This window comes from Acaromyces ingoldii (assembly GCF_003144295.1).
Source record: "Acaromyces ingoldii strain MCA 4198 unplaced genomic scaffold FA10scaffold_11, whole genome shotgun sequence".
In the NCBI taxonomy this organism is placed as follows: domain Eukaryota; kingdom Fungi; phylum Basidiomycota; class Exobasidiomycetes; order Exobasidiales; family Cryptobasidiaceae; genus Acaromyces; species Acaromyces ingoldii.
In genome coordinates this window covers 1-14,630 of record NW_020290257.1, presented here as the reverse complement: position 1 = coordinate 14,630, position 14,630 = coordinate 1, and the positions used below count along the sequence as shown (strand labels likewise).

The following is a 14,630-nucleotide window of genomic DNA, read 5'->3' as shown; positions in this document are numbered from 1 at the left end:
TCAAAAGCGTTGGGCCGCCGGTAGCTGTGACCCAGCAAGCTCGACCATGCCTTCCCTCGACGTGATCCGCGCTGCCACAGCGAAACTGCACGATGGCCCTCCCCTAGTTGCTGTGTTCACGGCGACTACAGGCATCGGACCGTATACGGCCAAGGAGCTGGCCAAGGCGTTCGCGTCCTCGGGCTCCAAGCTGCGCGTCTACATAGTCGGACGCAATGCTGAGCGAGCCGAGGCTCTGTGTAAGGACGGCAGGCAGCTGAGCCCCGGCTCCGACTGGCAGTACGTGCCTGCGAAGAACCTGGCACTGATCAATGAGGTCGATGACATTTGCGCCGAGATTCGCCGGCGCGAAGAAAGAGCGCCGTTCCAGGGTGGACCTGCGCGGGTGGACCTGCTGTACATGAGCCACTGCTGGCCAGTACTCAAGAAGCGCGAAGGTGGGTGTGCCGCAGTTGTATTCTGGTGGTCTGTGATGCGTGCGCTGAGACAGCTGGCAGACACGTCCGAGGGCCTCGACACGTTTCTTTCAACGACGTACTACTCTCGCATCCGCTTCATCATGCAGCTCGAGCCGCTGCTTACCGCATCTCCCTCTGCCCACGTCATCTCCATCTACGCGGGTAACTTCGAGGACCCTATCAAGCCGGGCCAGCAACCGATCGGTCTGCCTCCGCCCGAGGAGTACGGCGTTGGGGGCGTGCGCAAGTACACCAGCTTCATGAAGGTCTTTATGTTCGAGACGCTGGCCGAAAAGCATGCAGGTCACATCAGCTTTACCTACGTCTATCCAGGGCTGGTCGATGGACCTGCATTCTACGTCGAAAGCAACACCCCTCTCTGGTTCCGCTGGCTGTGGCCAGTGATCAAGGTGGTTCTCGGGTGGTACATGACCTCTGCAGAGGACTGCGGCCAGGTTATGCTCTTCCTCGCTACGCCCACGTTCCCGGCACAGGGCACAGCCAGCGAGTCCGGGAACCAACAGGTGGCCCGGAGCACCAAGGGAGAGGTGGGTGGCGGCTCCTACGCGACCGGCCATCGAGCGGAGTGGAAGGAGAAGGGGACGAGCTTTGAAAAGCATCGCCAGCCGGACACAGCAAAGAAGGTCTGGGACCACACGATGGAGGTGATCGATCGTGTGGTGGCCGGGCGCGACACGGGGGCTCCGAGGTAGTTAATGTCATGTAATTAGAGTCGAGCGAGGGAAAGCTCCGGTGCTATGTTTCGTACAGAGTGCCAATGGATATCTTGATCCAAGCCGGAGGGCCCGTTGAACTGGGAGCTGGATACTCTGCGCGCGGGACGTTGCGCACGTGGGTAAGCCACGTGGTGAGCGCGCGATGACGATGCTTTCCAATCTCTGAACCTCGGTCGAGTCGTCCTGGTGCAGGGGTCAGTGCCAGTATGCGCAGGCCAAAACGCATCAAATGTCGTGCTGCCTACATGCTTCGGAAATGCCACTGTTATGATCCGGGAACAGGCAAAGAAGCAGATGACGACGAGCGGGCCTATCTCACGCGGGACGCTAGAAGAGCAATATAATCATTCTCACGCCTTGCCATATGGCCGCGCCGACCTGATAACAGTACGTCGGGCAGGCAATGGGGCCAGTCCAATCTGCCCTCTCTTCTGGGTTTTCAGCGGCATTCGCTTGGCCTCCTGTCCTCTCGTCCTCGCTTGGCCTCTTGTCCCCGTTCGGCACGCCTTCATACCCGTCTCGTTTGCCGTTGTGTTGCTGGTCAGGCATCCAGCAACGGAAGAAGCGGGCCGCACGTGTCATGCAAGCATTCTGTGAAAAAATTTGTTTGTTTCGCCCTCTCACGCGGATGGCTCGGTGAAAGTCGGCGGGAGCCTTCTTGGCCAGGTCAGCTCGGCTTCGGTCGAGGCGCGCGACGCGAGGCGCTAGAGCAGCGTAGAAAAAAGTTTTTCACTACAATTCGCCGGCATAAGGCGCTTAATTTTCCCGTCGGTCCATCTCGCCTATGTGTCGTGTCATCACCGAGCAGGCCACGGTTCGACGTCGTGTCTGCGACAGGGGGACACGCGCAAAGCAACAGGCTCGTGCTGCAACATATGCAAGACAAAATTTCCAAAAACTCACTCCTCGCAAAGGTCTCGCTGCTGTCGACGAAGATATGCGCGCAGAAACGGATGGAAAGAGGGCGAGGAAGAGGTATATAAAGCAAGCACAGCGCTCGTCTTCCTCCTCCTTCAACACACGTACAACCCATCATGACAGTCCAAACCATCCCCATCGACGCCGTCCTGTTTGACATGGACGGCACCCTCGTCGACACCACGCCCGCCTTGACGGCCGCCTGGGCCGAGTTTTCGGAAAAGTACAACCTGGACTACAACCACGTCGTCAACACCTGCCACGGGCACCGTGCAGTCGAGAACATGAAGCGTTTCATCCCGCACCTGAGCCAGGAGGAGGCCGAAGCGGAAGCGGCGCGATTCGAGAACCGCATCATCGAGATCGCCGCTGCTGCCAAGCGCCAACGCAACGTCGAGGGCCAGATCACACCGATTCCCGGTGCCCAACAGCTGATCGAGGAGATCGCCAAGGACAGGCCGGCGTCTGCTCAGAACCCTGGTTGGGCCATTGTCACGAGCGCTGGACAAGACTACGCCGAGCGCGTCTACGGTGCCGCCGAGGTTTCCTCGCCGCCCAAGACGTTTGTCACGGCGGACCATGTGACCAAGGGCAAGCCGGATCCTCAGCCATACCTGATGGGCGCCGACCTCGTGGGCGCCGATGCGAGCCGCTGCGTCGTTGTCGAGGACGCTCCCGCCGGTGCCGTGGCTGGCAAGCGAGCTGGCGCCAAAGTCATCGGCCTGCGCACGACGCACGACGAGCCCGAGCGACTGTGGGACGTGGGCGCCGACTACGTCGTCAAGGACCTGTCGCACGTGCATGCCCGCTGGCAGGGCGAGCAACTCATGCTTGACATTGACACCGAGGCCAAGCCGCCGTCCGCCGTCCACGCCAGCCTCTGAGTTGGTACTGTATTCTAGTGTCTCTCACCACATTCTCTCATAGACTACGTAAGATTAGACTGCCTCATATAGACTTCAAGAACTTAATCTCATTCAATGGCGTGCCAAGTAAATACAAGCGATGGAAGAGAGAAGGCCTTTATTACTAAGCCGCAAACAACCACGCGGGTCAGATTACATAAGCTAATATGATGGGTGTTTCAAAGCTTAATTGCTGCCGGGTGCTCGGCATGGTTCGAATGCATGAGAGCAGACTCCTCGAGAGGGAAGAGCGTCGCTCCGGCGTTGCTGCTTCACATTCATGACTGCAAAGAGCATCGAGACGGCAGCCGGGGTTGTCGAGATCGAAACGCAAGGCTCCGGCTTGCCTGTCGTGGTGTTGCATGGCAGCCCGGGCGGCATCGATGGCGCTCGGGCGATGAGCCAGTTCCTCTTGCATGACAGCTTCCAAGTCATCTGCCTTTCGCGTCCCGGATACCTGGGGACGCCGCTGGATGCAAAGGATGCGTCCATCGACCGCGAGGCAGACCTGCTCGCCGCGGTCCTCGACACCCTTGAGATCAGCCGCGCCGGCGTGCTGGCATGGTCAGGAGGGGGCCCAGCCGCGTACCGCTTTGCAGTCCGACATCCCAGTCGTGTTAGCGCCCTTGTCGCCATCGCTGCAGTGAGCTCCTGCTGGACTACGCGCAGGCCGACGATGCTCGAGCGTTTCATGTTTGGAACATCGATTGGTGAACGCATCGTTGCTCACCTGACGCGAGCTGCGCCCGAGCACGTTGTGGAAGGGGCACTCGAAAATGAGGGATCGCTTCGTCGAGACGAAGTTGGTAGTCTCACCCAGCAAGTGATGGCCGACGCTAAGCAGCGTCAACTCGTACTCGATATCGTGCTGACGGTGAATACTGGAGGCAAGCGCCAGGCAGGGTGGCAGAACGACGTCAGGAACTTTGCCCGCATCACGTCCCTGGAGCTCGAGCGCGTCCAGTGCCCGGTGCTCTTGATCCACGGCGATGCAGACACCGATGCGACCATTGAGCACAGCCGCGCGGCGCATGCCCGGCTGCCGCACAGCAGCCTTGTTGTCATGGACCGCGGCACACACCTTGCCTTTTATGCTCACCCCGAGGCGACGAAGGTACAAGCGTCGGCTCGGAGTTGGCTTTCCGAGCCTATCGCGAAGGCCGACGGACCTGAGCGCTTGTAATCTAGTTACATAGACGGCATTCAATGAGATCTCGCTTGGTTTGTTTGATCAGCCGGAACTGTCAGGCGAATGAGAGCTGTGACTCCATCATTGCGCTCCACTCGGGTATCTCCATGAGGCCGCCAAAGAGCGAGTCGAAGAGCGGCACGTCGTCCAGTCTCGCCACAGGCGGTAGGCTGATATCAAAGGGCGCTTCGTGGCCGCTGCTGAAGGGCTTCGTCGCTGCGGGATCAGACAGCGCAGACGAATGGGAGACCGCGATGCTCTCTCGTCTCGCCTTCTCCTCCAGCCGGTGACGCGCCAGGACGAGGCTCCGGCGCTCCTGCCACGCCAGCATCGTGTCGGCCACGACACGCACAATGGCCGACGAGCACTGGCTGACGCCCTGTTCGCGCGTGCCAGAATACGTGGTGAAGCCGACGATGTCCAGTGCCGCCATGACGTCGGCGAGCCGATGCATCAGCGCGACGTGTGCGTCGGTGTCGGGGTGGACATGCTTGCGGCCCCACAGCAGCACCGTCTGCGTGTCGAGCAGCGCCTTGGCTGCGCTGAGGACGAACGCGCAGAGATAGTGCATCGGCAGCAACAGCATCGAAGGATGTACCGCCCCGCTTGCCGACACGGCTCGCCTGTGCTCGTCCAGCAGGCAGCCAAACTGGCAGAAGCGCGCCAGCATCTCCACCATGTCTCCGTTTCTCTGCGAGCCCAGCTCGCGCACAGACTGGCCCCAGTCGGGGTCCTGCCAGATCAGGTGCACCGGCAGGCCGTTCTGCCGCTTCAGATGTGGCGAGCGCAGACGCCGATCGTGGAGATTGCCCAGCCCCTTGGACAGCAGCGATTCAAACATCCCCTTTGACTCCATTTCGAGCCAGAGCCACAGCGACCGCACGAGCGGGGCAAGCATCGCTGCCTTGTGGACCACCGCGCCCAGTGCGCCGTCCAGCTTCGTGCGACGAACGGCTGCGACGTCGCGCAGCGCCTCGAGGTAGGCCCCTACCGTGGCCGCCTGCCGCGTGCGAAATGCCTCGTCCGACAGCACCATCCTCGTCAGCGACTCGTTCTCCATCTCGTATTCTGCTGTCAGCAGGACTGTCTCGCAGCGCACCTGGAGAGCCGTCAGCCCGGCCGCTCGTGCAGCAGCAGAAGAATAATCATCGTCGTCGTTGTCCGCCCACCACGACGCAAGCGGCTGCGCCAGTGCTGCCCGATTGGGCGGACTTGGCGACTGCTCGTGGAGACTCAAAGCCGTCTGCCAGCATGCCAGGCTGGCCCACAGTGCGCGCACGTGCCGGACGTCTGCTCCGTCGTGCGTGACGTCGCTGGTCGCCGCGCTGGCCAGCGCGCCGCCGATGTCGATGGCGATGGCCATGATCGACGTGCCCGCAGTCGAGTCGTCGTCGTCGTCGGCCAGACGGCGCTCCTCTTCGCTGCCATCGAGTATGTGGGGCATGTAGACGGCCAGCAGCTCCAGCGCCTGCGCCGTCTCGACCCTGCGCGGGGCACGCACCATGACCTGACGCGCGTACATGCGAATCAGCTGCGGCAGTCGACGCGGCATGCTGTCCTCGTTTGTGTTTGTGTCCTCGCCCAGGGCCTGCCACGCGCGACAGAGGTACAGCATCATGCAGAGCAGGAGCGACGTGGCCGCCGAGCGCTGGCCGTGCCTGCCGTACAGCTCGATGCACTCGAGCAGCCGGGGGAGGTGGACATGTTGCATGAGCAGGCCCCAGTCGCATGTCTGAAGCCGCTGGCGCGTCTGCGACGAAGCGCAGAGACGCTGGACGACGGACGCGAGCCAGTGCGCTGCCTGGCGCTCGTCGTCCTGCCCGCCAGGCACGCCGACACGAAAGACATTCTGCCGCGCCAGCAGGACGTGCAGCATGAGCATGGGCCGGCGCAGGATACGGAACAGTCGCGAGTCGCTGGTCCGCAGCACCATCTTTTCCAGCGAGGCCCGTGCGACCGAAGGCGTGCCTGCATCTTCGTTCCCTGCTTGCAATGGCGTGTCGCTGTGCGGCTCAAAAACAGGATCAAGTGGGTAGAAGGGGGTTAGAAGAGCCTCGTTGTTGGGGTGCCCATCGCTGCGAGGAGGCGATGTTTGTCTGTTCTGACCGTGCTGCTGTCCCGACTGCCGCTGTGGCCCCGAGTGCTGCTTCGGTCTCGCCTGCCGCTGTTGCGAGTCCTTGTCCCTGTACGCGTAGCGCGTGCCTTTGCGGTCGCCATCCCAGACGACGCACTCCAAGCCCAACGAGACGCACCGCGCGCATGCGTCCTCGCTCGCCAGCGGCGCCAGGCTCGACGGCACTGCGGTGTTGGCTAGCAAGCACCGCGTCTTGCGCTTGCGACAGGCCAGGCACGATCGGCTCGCATGTGTCCGGTGTCGCTTGGCTGGCTGTGCCGGGGATGCAGCCATGCTGGCGTCGTATTTAGCTGAGGCCGCTTCGTCCTGCGCGCTCATGATGGTGGCAGGTCGCTGGAGCCAGCATTGCTTGCCGGAGCTGGTGGAGATCGCCTCGGTCGCCGGAGCCAGGTGGTCGTCGGGGCTGCCGGAGCCAGGTAGTCGGAAGCAGGGACGCGGAGCTGTCGCGAATTTATTCATGCAAGCGCGGATCTATTCCTCTGCGCTTGGGCCCACGCGGATCTAATCCTCTGCGATCGTGCCCAGCGCGGAACTGGTTCCCGCCTAGCTCCGTCGGCACTGCAGGCACTCGCAAGCAGTCGCGGACACTCGCAGGCACTCGCGACGCCCAGACGGGACGACGACAAGGTATTTATACAGCCCCCAGCACTGCGATGTCGGACTCATTTCTAGCACCCATCACCCAGCAATCAACATGGCCTACCGAATGAAGGCACCCGGCGTCCCCTCGGACAGCATTCTCTGTATGCATCTGTCCCCTGCGCGCCCCTTGTAACCCCTCTCACTCCCATTCCCCCACAGACTACAAGCCCGATGCGGGCGGCAACGTCGTCTTTGGCTTGCTTTATGAGGCCGTCGCACTGCTCCTTTTTGCCAATCTCGTCAACCACCGCGACTGGTGGGCGCTCTGCCTGCCGATCGGCGCCGCGCTCCAAGGCGCAGGCTTCTTCCTCCGGCTGCCGCTCGCCAACGAGCCGCAGAGCCTCCCGCTCTATCTGCCAATGGATATCTTTATCGTCCTCGCGCCCGCCTGCTACTTTGCCTTCAACTACATCTGGTTCGGCCGTCTGGTGCAGCGCTTGGAGCAGCACGTCCGCCTGCCGAGAAAGCGCGCCCATCTCACCTTTCTCCCGCCGCAGAAGTTCGGCCTGATCTTTATTATCTCCGACGTCACCACCTTTTTGGTGCAGGCTGCTGGCGGCGGGATGCAAGTCAAGATCAATCTGCAGTCGGCTGGCTCGACGGTGTTTCTGATTGGTATCATTGCGCAATTTGCTTCCTATGTCTTTTTCCTTGCGCTCGCGGTGCCCGTCGTCCAGTTTGCGCGACGAAACGACAGCGTCGATGGCACGCAGCGCGTGAAACTGCGTGCGCTGCTGCTCGTTCTGGCTTTTTCCTCCGTCTGGATCATTGTTCGGTCCGTGTACCGCACCATCGAGCTCGCGCAGGGCTACAACGGGTCCATTTCCACAAAGGAGTGTGAGTGGCGCGCTGCCGTGCTGCCGTGCTGCCGTGCTGCACCACTGTACTGACTCCTCCACAGCCTGGTTCTTTGGCCTCGACTCTGCGCCGCTGCTGCTCGCCATTGGCGTGTACATCTTCTACTGGCCGTCGTCGCTAGTCGAGCTGCAGGACGCCATGCAGAAGCGCGTCCGCCCGCCAATGCGCACCGTGCCGTGGGACATGAGCCACGGTCAGCGCTATGCCTGGATGGCCGAGAAGTGCGAGCTCCCCCTGACAAACGACCCGTCTCCGGATGAGCTGCGCACCGCATTCACGCAGCGCGCGTGATCTTTCTACTTATGCCTTTAGTATTGATCGGCACCTAAATCTACATGCTTTATTGCTGGAATGATAGCCAACGCCATACTATCGATACAAATGGCATCAGCGGCGCTTCGATTGAAATGCCACGCAGCCACGTGCAAAGTAAACATGCTCCAATGCTTCCCTTCCGAACAATCTTGATGTTGATGAAAAGAAGCGACGTACACCGCAAAGGCGCCAGACGTTCGAAAAAGAGACCCTCAATGATCGGACGTACAACGACATTGCAGATGTGATCGATGTCACTACTCTTGACAACGCGAAATTCCGTCACGTTCTGCGGTGCAGTCGTCGGATCCCCATCAGCGGGCAGGAGCCGACGTGGTCGGAAGCATGAAGAGCGAGCCGAGCGCAGAAAACAAGGGATCCGTTTCTAGCTCCGAGCTCCACGACCAAGCATAGGGCGACAGGTCGAGGCCAGCATCACGAAGACGCTCGCTCAGAGCAGGACTGCTGCTTCTCGCTGTCATCTCGTGACTGTGCAGCGAGCTGGCGGGCTCGCGGGCCAACCTAGATTGCAGGTAGGTCTGGCACACCTGGACCGCATCGACCTGGACGTCTGCATCGCCCACGGCTTCGCACTCTTTCGAAAAGTTTTCGAGAGACGCAGTTTTCTCCTGGAGCATGCGGCACACTTTACGAGCGAGGTCCAGGGCCAAGGGGACCCCGCTCTCTCGGGCCACGAGACAGATGAGGTTTCTGCCCTTCAGCACAGCCTCGAAGATGGATTCCACATCTAGATGGGCGCCACCGTCGCCGCCGCTACCGTTGTCGTCGTAGTCGCTGCGAGTCGAGCGAGCAGACATGATAGCTTTTAAAAGGCCAAAAGTTGGCTCGGCGAGATAGTGCAGGTAAAAGATCCACCCCATCGCACGAGGGGCCACGTCTATGGGTACCTCGAGGCCGCGAAGCAGCAGTGCTTTTGCGGATTCCACCTCTTTGTGCAGAAGCCATGACTGGTAAGGGCCGGCGAGAGGTAGAGGAAGAAGCGAGGCCAGCGCCAAAGCTATGTCCCTTCGGAGCCTGTAGATCGTCAGGGTCAAGACGTGTCTCTGGCGGGCGTCGTGTACCTGCGCAGCAACATCAACGTCCAGTGTGTCGACGTCGGCCTCCACCTCGCACACCTGCCGTATGCAGGCCTCGCGGAACTCTTCCATCGAAGCCTCGGCTTGCAAAGAGCGCAGCTGATTGAGGCTGTCGGTGCAATGACCTGCTACGGCTGCCACTTCGGTCATAGCCCAAATGAAATGCGACGCGCCGGCTTCCTTCTCAACACTTGGCCCACTCCGTAGATGTCCCTCGTGCCGCGACGATGGACGGGGACAACAGAGGTCGCGGACGTGCCTCGCTCTTGGACCGGCAAGCAGCCAAACATCGCAATGCCGTGCATTGATGCAGTAAGACGACGCCGGTCCTCCCATCATGATGTAGAGGCGATCGCAGGCAAAAAAGGTCCAGAAAAGGTGGCGGACGAGGCTGCGCTGCTGGATGGTCAAGTTTGCAAGCGATGGTGGCGCCTCCGTCTCCTTTCCCTTGTCGGAAGGGTAGGAATCAAGCAGATGGTAGGAGAGGTTGAGGAGCGACGAGATGTAGCTATAGAGCTTGGCTCTGTAGCGATTGGCCTGGCCGGTGTTTTTATAGAATGAGCAGACAAGCAGCGAGGCCTGCAGGCTCTCAGGCATGCAGTCCAGGTGCTCATCTGGCTCTGCAAAGACGGTGTCCAATCGATCTTCCGCCAGACTCAAGGCAGCACTGATAACAGTCCCGCTGAGCGGCCAAGGCCCATGCAGCGCAGCAACACTGGCAGCTAGGTCGGCCCCGTGTAGCTGCGCCGCAAGCGCAAGCGCGGCGGCGAGAAGTGGAATATACTCTGGATGCCGCTTGCCATCCAACTCTTGCTTTTGCCAGAGCACCTCGACCTCGGTTGCTCTGAACGAGTCGTACATGTAGTCCAGCTCCCTAAACCACACGGAGAGGAGTGCATTGACAAAAGGCCAGGTGCTCAGCAGCTCGACGACGGCTTCGGTATCGGGTGATGCGGTACGTCTCAGCTGTCGCTCGCTACCATCGTCATCTTCCTCATACTGGCAAGGGCGTCTCGTCCTCTCGCACTGTGAGCAAGGCTGATCGCGGCTGCACTGGTTACCTATCGATGTGAGTCTTGGTCTCCGGGACAAGACACGCTCGACGCACCTTGCGCTTGAGGACGCGGCACGTCGCGCACGACAGCGTCTTCTTCCTTTTCATGAGTGCCTTTCTCCGTGGATGTTAATTGTAACGTGTAGATCTCGAGGCAGCCAGCTCTTGAGAGCCATGCACCACGTGCGTGTGGAGTAAAAAACTCTTGCCCGATCGTTCCTGCACCGAAGGTTCATTTAGGGCTAGCGGAAACGAGCGGAGGAGAGGGCGGATTTTGTCCGCGATTTCGCGGGCATGAGACGGCCGCATCAGCAGGGTCCGCCGACGTAGGAGAGATTGGCGGATCAAGGGCCCGAGAAAAGAGAGTTTGCCCTTGCTCGAAGCCGTTCAGCAGGACACAGTGCCCAGCTGCTGCTTGGCAGTGCGGGCCAGCGCGGCGCATCTCAATCATTGCGAGCAAGTCTAGCACCTTGTCAGTAGGATTCGCCGTTCGGACAAGCGCGTGTGAGCAAACACAGCGGGTCGGCTCGCTGTTGCCGACCAGGCTAGCATGCGAAAAAGCGGCATGAATACGCGTCCAGGCTTGCACGTCTCGCTTCGCCTGCAGAGAACGACCCTTCAGGTGTTGAGAAACAGTGGCTGCTCTTCCTCTTTCTCTTGCCAGCTTGTACTGTATCAGGCTTGCGTTAGCAGTGTAGCAAAGATATATATAGGCTACCAGAAACCAAAATCTCCTCTTTTCTTCCCCCAAGCACTGACTTGCCTCTCTACCAAGCACCGCTTTCTATCTCTTCCTCCCTCCTCTTTCCAAATCTTACCCATTCATCATGACCGTCGCTCATGGCAACTACACCACCGAGAAGGTCACCTACCCATCGCACGGCGAAACCATCGCCGGTGTGCTCTTCAAGCCCAAGAATGTCAAGAATTCGCCCGGCGTTGTGGTCACCGGCCCCTACTCGTTCTGCAAGGAACAGGCCCCCTTCCAATATGCCACCCGCCTGGCCGACGAGGGCTACGCTGCCCTCATCTTTGACCCGCGCACGGTGGGCGAGAGCACCGGCGAGCCGCGGCGGCTGGAGAACCCTCAGATGAAAAACGAAGACATGATTGCCGGTCTCGACTACCTCGAGAGCCGCAGCGACGTCGACAAGTCCCAGCTGTACCTCGCCGGCATTTGCCAAGGCGGCCCGCAGTCGCTGGACATGGCCGCCAAAGACGATCGAGTTAAAGCGGTGGCCGCAGTGACGGGCTACTTTCGAGATCACGAGACGGACATCTACATGATCTCGGCCGGTTGTGTGAATTGGACGCCGGGTGCGGACATCGGTGCAATGAAGATGCCCACGCCGGAGCAGGGTGAGAAGCTGCTCAAGGAGCGGTTGGAGCGGGCAAAGAAGGCCAGGGAAGTGTTTGATAAGACGGGCGAGGTGCAGTACCAGCCGATGGTGGACCCCAAGGCGGCCGACCCGGACTCGGGCGCCCTCGCTGGCCTCCCCGGCCCGGTGGTCTGGGCCTTCTACGGCCCCTGGACGCTGAAAAACTTTGAGAACCGCTATGCGGTGCACAGCGACCTGGACCACTTTGCGTACACGACGGTACCCGGGGTGGCCAAGCTCAACAAGCCCGCCCTGATCATTCACGGCGACAACAGCATGAACCCTGCGGCCGCCAAGCGTCATTTCGAGTCGATTCCCACCAAGGATAAGAAGCTCATCTGGCACAAGGAGACCAACCACTTCCAGCACTACGAGCAGCCCGACGTTGTCGACCAAAACGTGGGTGAAATTGCCCAGTGGTTTGCTAAGGCCCGGTCGGGTTAATTGCAGGAAAAGTGGATCTGCTCGTCGCCAATGAATAGTTATTTGATAGTATGCTGCGTGCTGCTGCAGAGTGGTCACTGCAAGATAGCAAGGCCACAGAAGCGAGGCCTGGGTCTGACTGGGGAGTAGCATATGACCAGCGAGGCATATATGGTCCGTGCCCTCCCGGCACGAAGCCCATACCAGTGCGCTCGAGCGAGAAACACACTCCTCGTGTCTTTCGCGAGGCACGTAGCCGGGCCGTATTCCATGGCAGCGCGATCGCTTATTCTCCGGACCTAGCGCACCATGACCTGTCAGAACGGATCACCTCGCTGCCAGAAGCTGCCCCGGCTGCTCCGGGAGGCAGGTATGGAGCACGTGGAGGCGGCGGTGAGACTGATCCGCGACAGAGCAGACATCACGCTAATTATTGCCGATAATGGGAATCATACGTAAGTTTTTGTATACGTCCCGTGAGCCAAGGCCAGCGGTACCCTGCAGATCCAACGCCTATAACACGTACTTTGAGTCGAGGTAGCAGTCTACGGTGGTCGAATCTCCCATGTCAGTAGGCGCTGCGCCCGTAAAGGTTCTCCATCTGAGATATAATATTTCTGCATGCGGGTCGAGATACGGTCTTGCGAGGACCAAGCATTTTTACTGAGGCTGGAAAGTCATCGTTTGATGCCACGGACGATACACTTTGAGCGGTGAAATAAAGCACATCCGATACGACGTTAAATCGCCCGTCCTCTGACCGCAAAGACCACAGCAGAGCACCAAGATTACGGCTTCCTTGGCCAAGACGGCACAATTTGGACAGCTTGTCCACTTCCTTTTGAGAGGAAAGATTCTTCTTTTCCTGAGGAGTGGACCGACTTTGTCCTTCCAAAGAAGTACGCTGGGTCTTCGTTGAGCGGAACGTCGATCGGTGGTGCGGCAGTATACGAAAAGGAGGAGCTAGCAAAGAAGTTGGACGCTGTGCCGCAGGGGCGATTGCAAAAGGACGGGCAAACAAAAAAGTTCCTGGACGCGCACGATATCGAGCGACAGCCATCAGTGTCGGAATCTGTCCTCCCAGGTGGTGATGCACCAACGCGGGCCATCAGCAGCAAGCGCACCGAGAATAAGGACAAAGAAAATATTCTCGTCAGATGGGTTAGTATAGCGGCAACGACTGTGATGACCCCCAAAAGTGGTCGTTTAGCACCGTTTCAATTTCGCAGATGGTGCAGACAGTGCCCAAATAACCCTCTACTAGTATTGATTTCGTTCTGAGGCTACTATTGAACTCAATTTCATTGCGGGCAATTCTCCTGGCTTATCTGCTCCAGTGGGCCGACTTCTCCAGCTCAACCAGGCTGTCGACGCTGTCGAGGAAGGTCGACTGCCAGCTCCTGAATTGGAGGCCCAGCTGCTTCTGCGCATGGCTGGTGTCGATACTGGCAAATTTGCTCGAGACATCCTCCACGGGGACCTGTTCCCAGTTCTTGGGCAGCCGTGACTTGAGCTCGGGGCGCTTCTCGGCCAAGAGGTGAGCGGCCTGGGGCCAGGTAAAGAGGCCACCGGACGTCAGGTAGCGGCTGCCCATGGCGCCCTCCTTTTCGACGGCGAGGACGTGGGCCAGAGCGACGTCGCGGACATCGCAATACAGCGGCAGGTGGTCCCCGGGCATCTCGTCGAGGCTGGAAATCATGGCGTAGATGCCCGAGCTGGAGAGGTTGAGGTTCTTCTGGGTTACGCCGGGCTGGATCGTCGGGCCGTAGATCACGGGGGGGTTGATCGAGGCGATCTCAAAGGTGGATTTGTTCTCCTTGACAAAGTCGTACGCTGCCTTTTCGGCGAGCTTCTTGGAGGCGTAGTAGGCAAAGACACCGGCCATGGGCCCCGTCGCGGCGGCAGCTTCCTTGTACGTCGCCGGGTTCCAGTCCTTTTCCGTGTAGACGTAGCCCGGTCGCTGAGTGTCCCCGGCGTTGAGATCCGTCACGGCGGCAAAGGACGAGGTAATGACAATCTTTTTCACGCTGGCCTGCTTCTGGGCCGCCTGCAGCACGTTCAGTGTGCCATCCAATGCGGGGTCCAGAAGATCCTTTGCGACGTCGTCCACCTGGATCTGGAACGGAGAGGCGACGTGGAAGACGATTTTGACGCCGTCGAGGGCGCCAGACAGATCCGACGAGGCCGTGTCTTCCACATGGACAAACTCGACCCGCTCCCGGTCCTCGGGCTTCAGACGGTTCAGAATCTCGTCTTTTTTGGCCATCGAGCGCATGGTGCCGCGCACCCGGTACTTCTGGGGCGAGGCCAGCACCGCATCGAGCACGTGGGCAGCGACGAAGCCGGTGACACCGGTGATAAGCGTGAGGGTTAGGGTTAGGGTTAGGGTTAGGGTTAGGGTTAGGGTTAGGGTTAGGGTTAGGGTGAGGGTTAGGGTTAGGGTTAGGGTTAGGGTTAGGGTTAGGGTTAGGGTTAGGGTTAGGGTTAGGGTTAGGGTTAGGGTTAGGGTTAGGGTTAGGGT

The 14,630-nt window shown here is 59.9% G+C and overlaps 8 protein-coding genes across 8 annotated transcripts; 5 read left to right on the top strand and 3 right to left on the bottom strand.

Moving 5' to 3' along the window:
- Positions 1–46: 46 nt before the first annotated feature.
- Positions 47–1,903, top strand: FA10DRAFT_263233 (hypothetical protein; the record flags this gene model as incomplete). The annotated part of the gene is made up of 5 exons (XM_025520191.1): positions 47–437; positions 498–1,167; positions 1,230–1,314; positions 1,478–1,582; positions 1,862–1,903. The coding sequence occupies 5 exons, from the start codon at positions 47–49 to the stop codon at positions 1,901–1,903; spliced, it is 1,293 nt and encodes a 430-aa protein (XP_025373708.1).
- Positions 1,904–2,011: 108 nt separating this feature from the next.
- On the top strand, positions 2,012–3,148 carry FA10DRAFT_51832 (HAD-like protein). The gene has a single exon (XM_025525541.1). It carries the CDS (start codon positions 2,230–2,232, stop codon positions 2,995–2,997), a length of 768 nt encoding a protein of 255 aa, XP_025373707.1. The 5' UTR covers positions 2,012–2,229; the 3' UTR covers positions 2,998–3,148.
- Positions 3,149–3,245: 97 nt separating this feature from the next.
- FA10DRAFT_270073 (alpha/beta hydrolase fold protein) lies at positions 3,246–4,235 on the top strand. Its single transcript, XM_025522990.1, has one exon. The coding sequence runs from the start codon at positions 3,299–3,301 to the stop codon at positions 4,199–4,201; it is 903 nt and encodes a 300-aa protein (XP_025373706.1). The 5' UTR covers positions 3,246–3,298; the 3' UTR covers positions 4,202–4,235.
- Positions 4,233–6,919, bottom strand: FA10DRAFT_52031 (hypothetical protein). Its single transcript, XM_025525546.1, has one exon. It carries the CDS (start codon positions 6,798–6,800, stop codon positions 4,263–4,265), a length of 2,538 nt encoding a protein of 845 aa, XP_025373705.1. The 5' UTR covers positions 6,801–6,919; the 3' UTR covers positions 4,233–4,262.
- FA10DRAFT_51835 (hypothetical protein) lies at positions 6,919–8,301 on the top strand. Its single transcript, XM_025525542.1, has 3 exons — positions 6,919–7,084; positions 7,143–7,820; positions 7,885–8,301. The coding sequence occupies exons 1-3, from the start codon at positions 7,036–7,038 to the stop codon at positions 8,130–8,132; spliced, it is 975 nt and encodes a 324-aa protein (XP_025373704.1). The 5' UTR covers positions 6,919–7,035; the 3' UTR covers positions 8,133–8,301.
- FA10DRAFT_270072 (hypothetical protein) lies at positions 8,133–10,422 on the bottom strand. The gene has a single exon (XM_025522989.1). It carries the CDS (start codon positions 10,112–10,114, stop codon positions 8,471–8,473), a length of 1,644 nt encoding a protein of 547 aa, XP_025373703.1. The 5' UTR covers positions 10,115–10,422; the 3' UTR covers positions 8,133–8,470.
- Positions 10,423–11,063: 641 nt separating this feature from the next.
- Positions 11,064–12,162, top strand: FA10DRAFT_246167 (alpha/beta-hydrolase). The gene has a single exon (XM_025519397.1). The coding sequence runs from the start codon at positions 11,135–11,137 to the stop codon at positions 12,128–12,130; it is 996 nt and encodes a 331-aa protein (XP_025373702.1). The 5' UTR covers positions 11,064–11,134; the 3' UTR covers positions 12,131–12,162.
- Positions 12,163–13,433: 1,271 nt separating this feature from the next.
- Positions 13,434–14,477, bottom strand: FA10DRAFT_291811 (NAD(P)-binding protein; the record flags this gene model as incomplete). Its single annotated transcript, XM_025524372.1, has 1 exon — positions 13,434–14,477. A coding segment is annotated over one exon (1,044 nt), but the record flags the coding sequence as incomplete, so codon positions are not given.
- Positions 14,478–14,630: the final 153 nt, after the last annotated feature.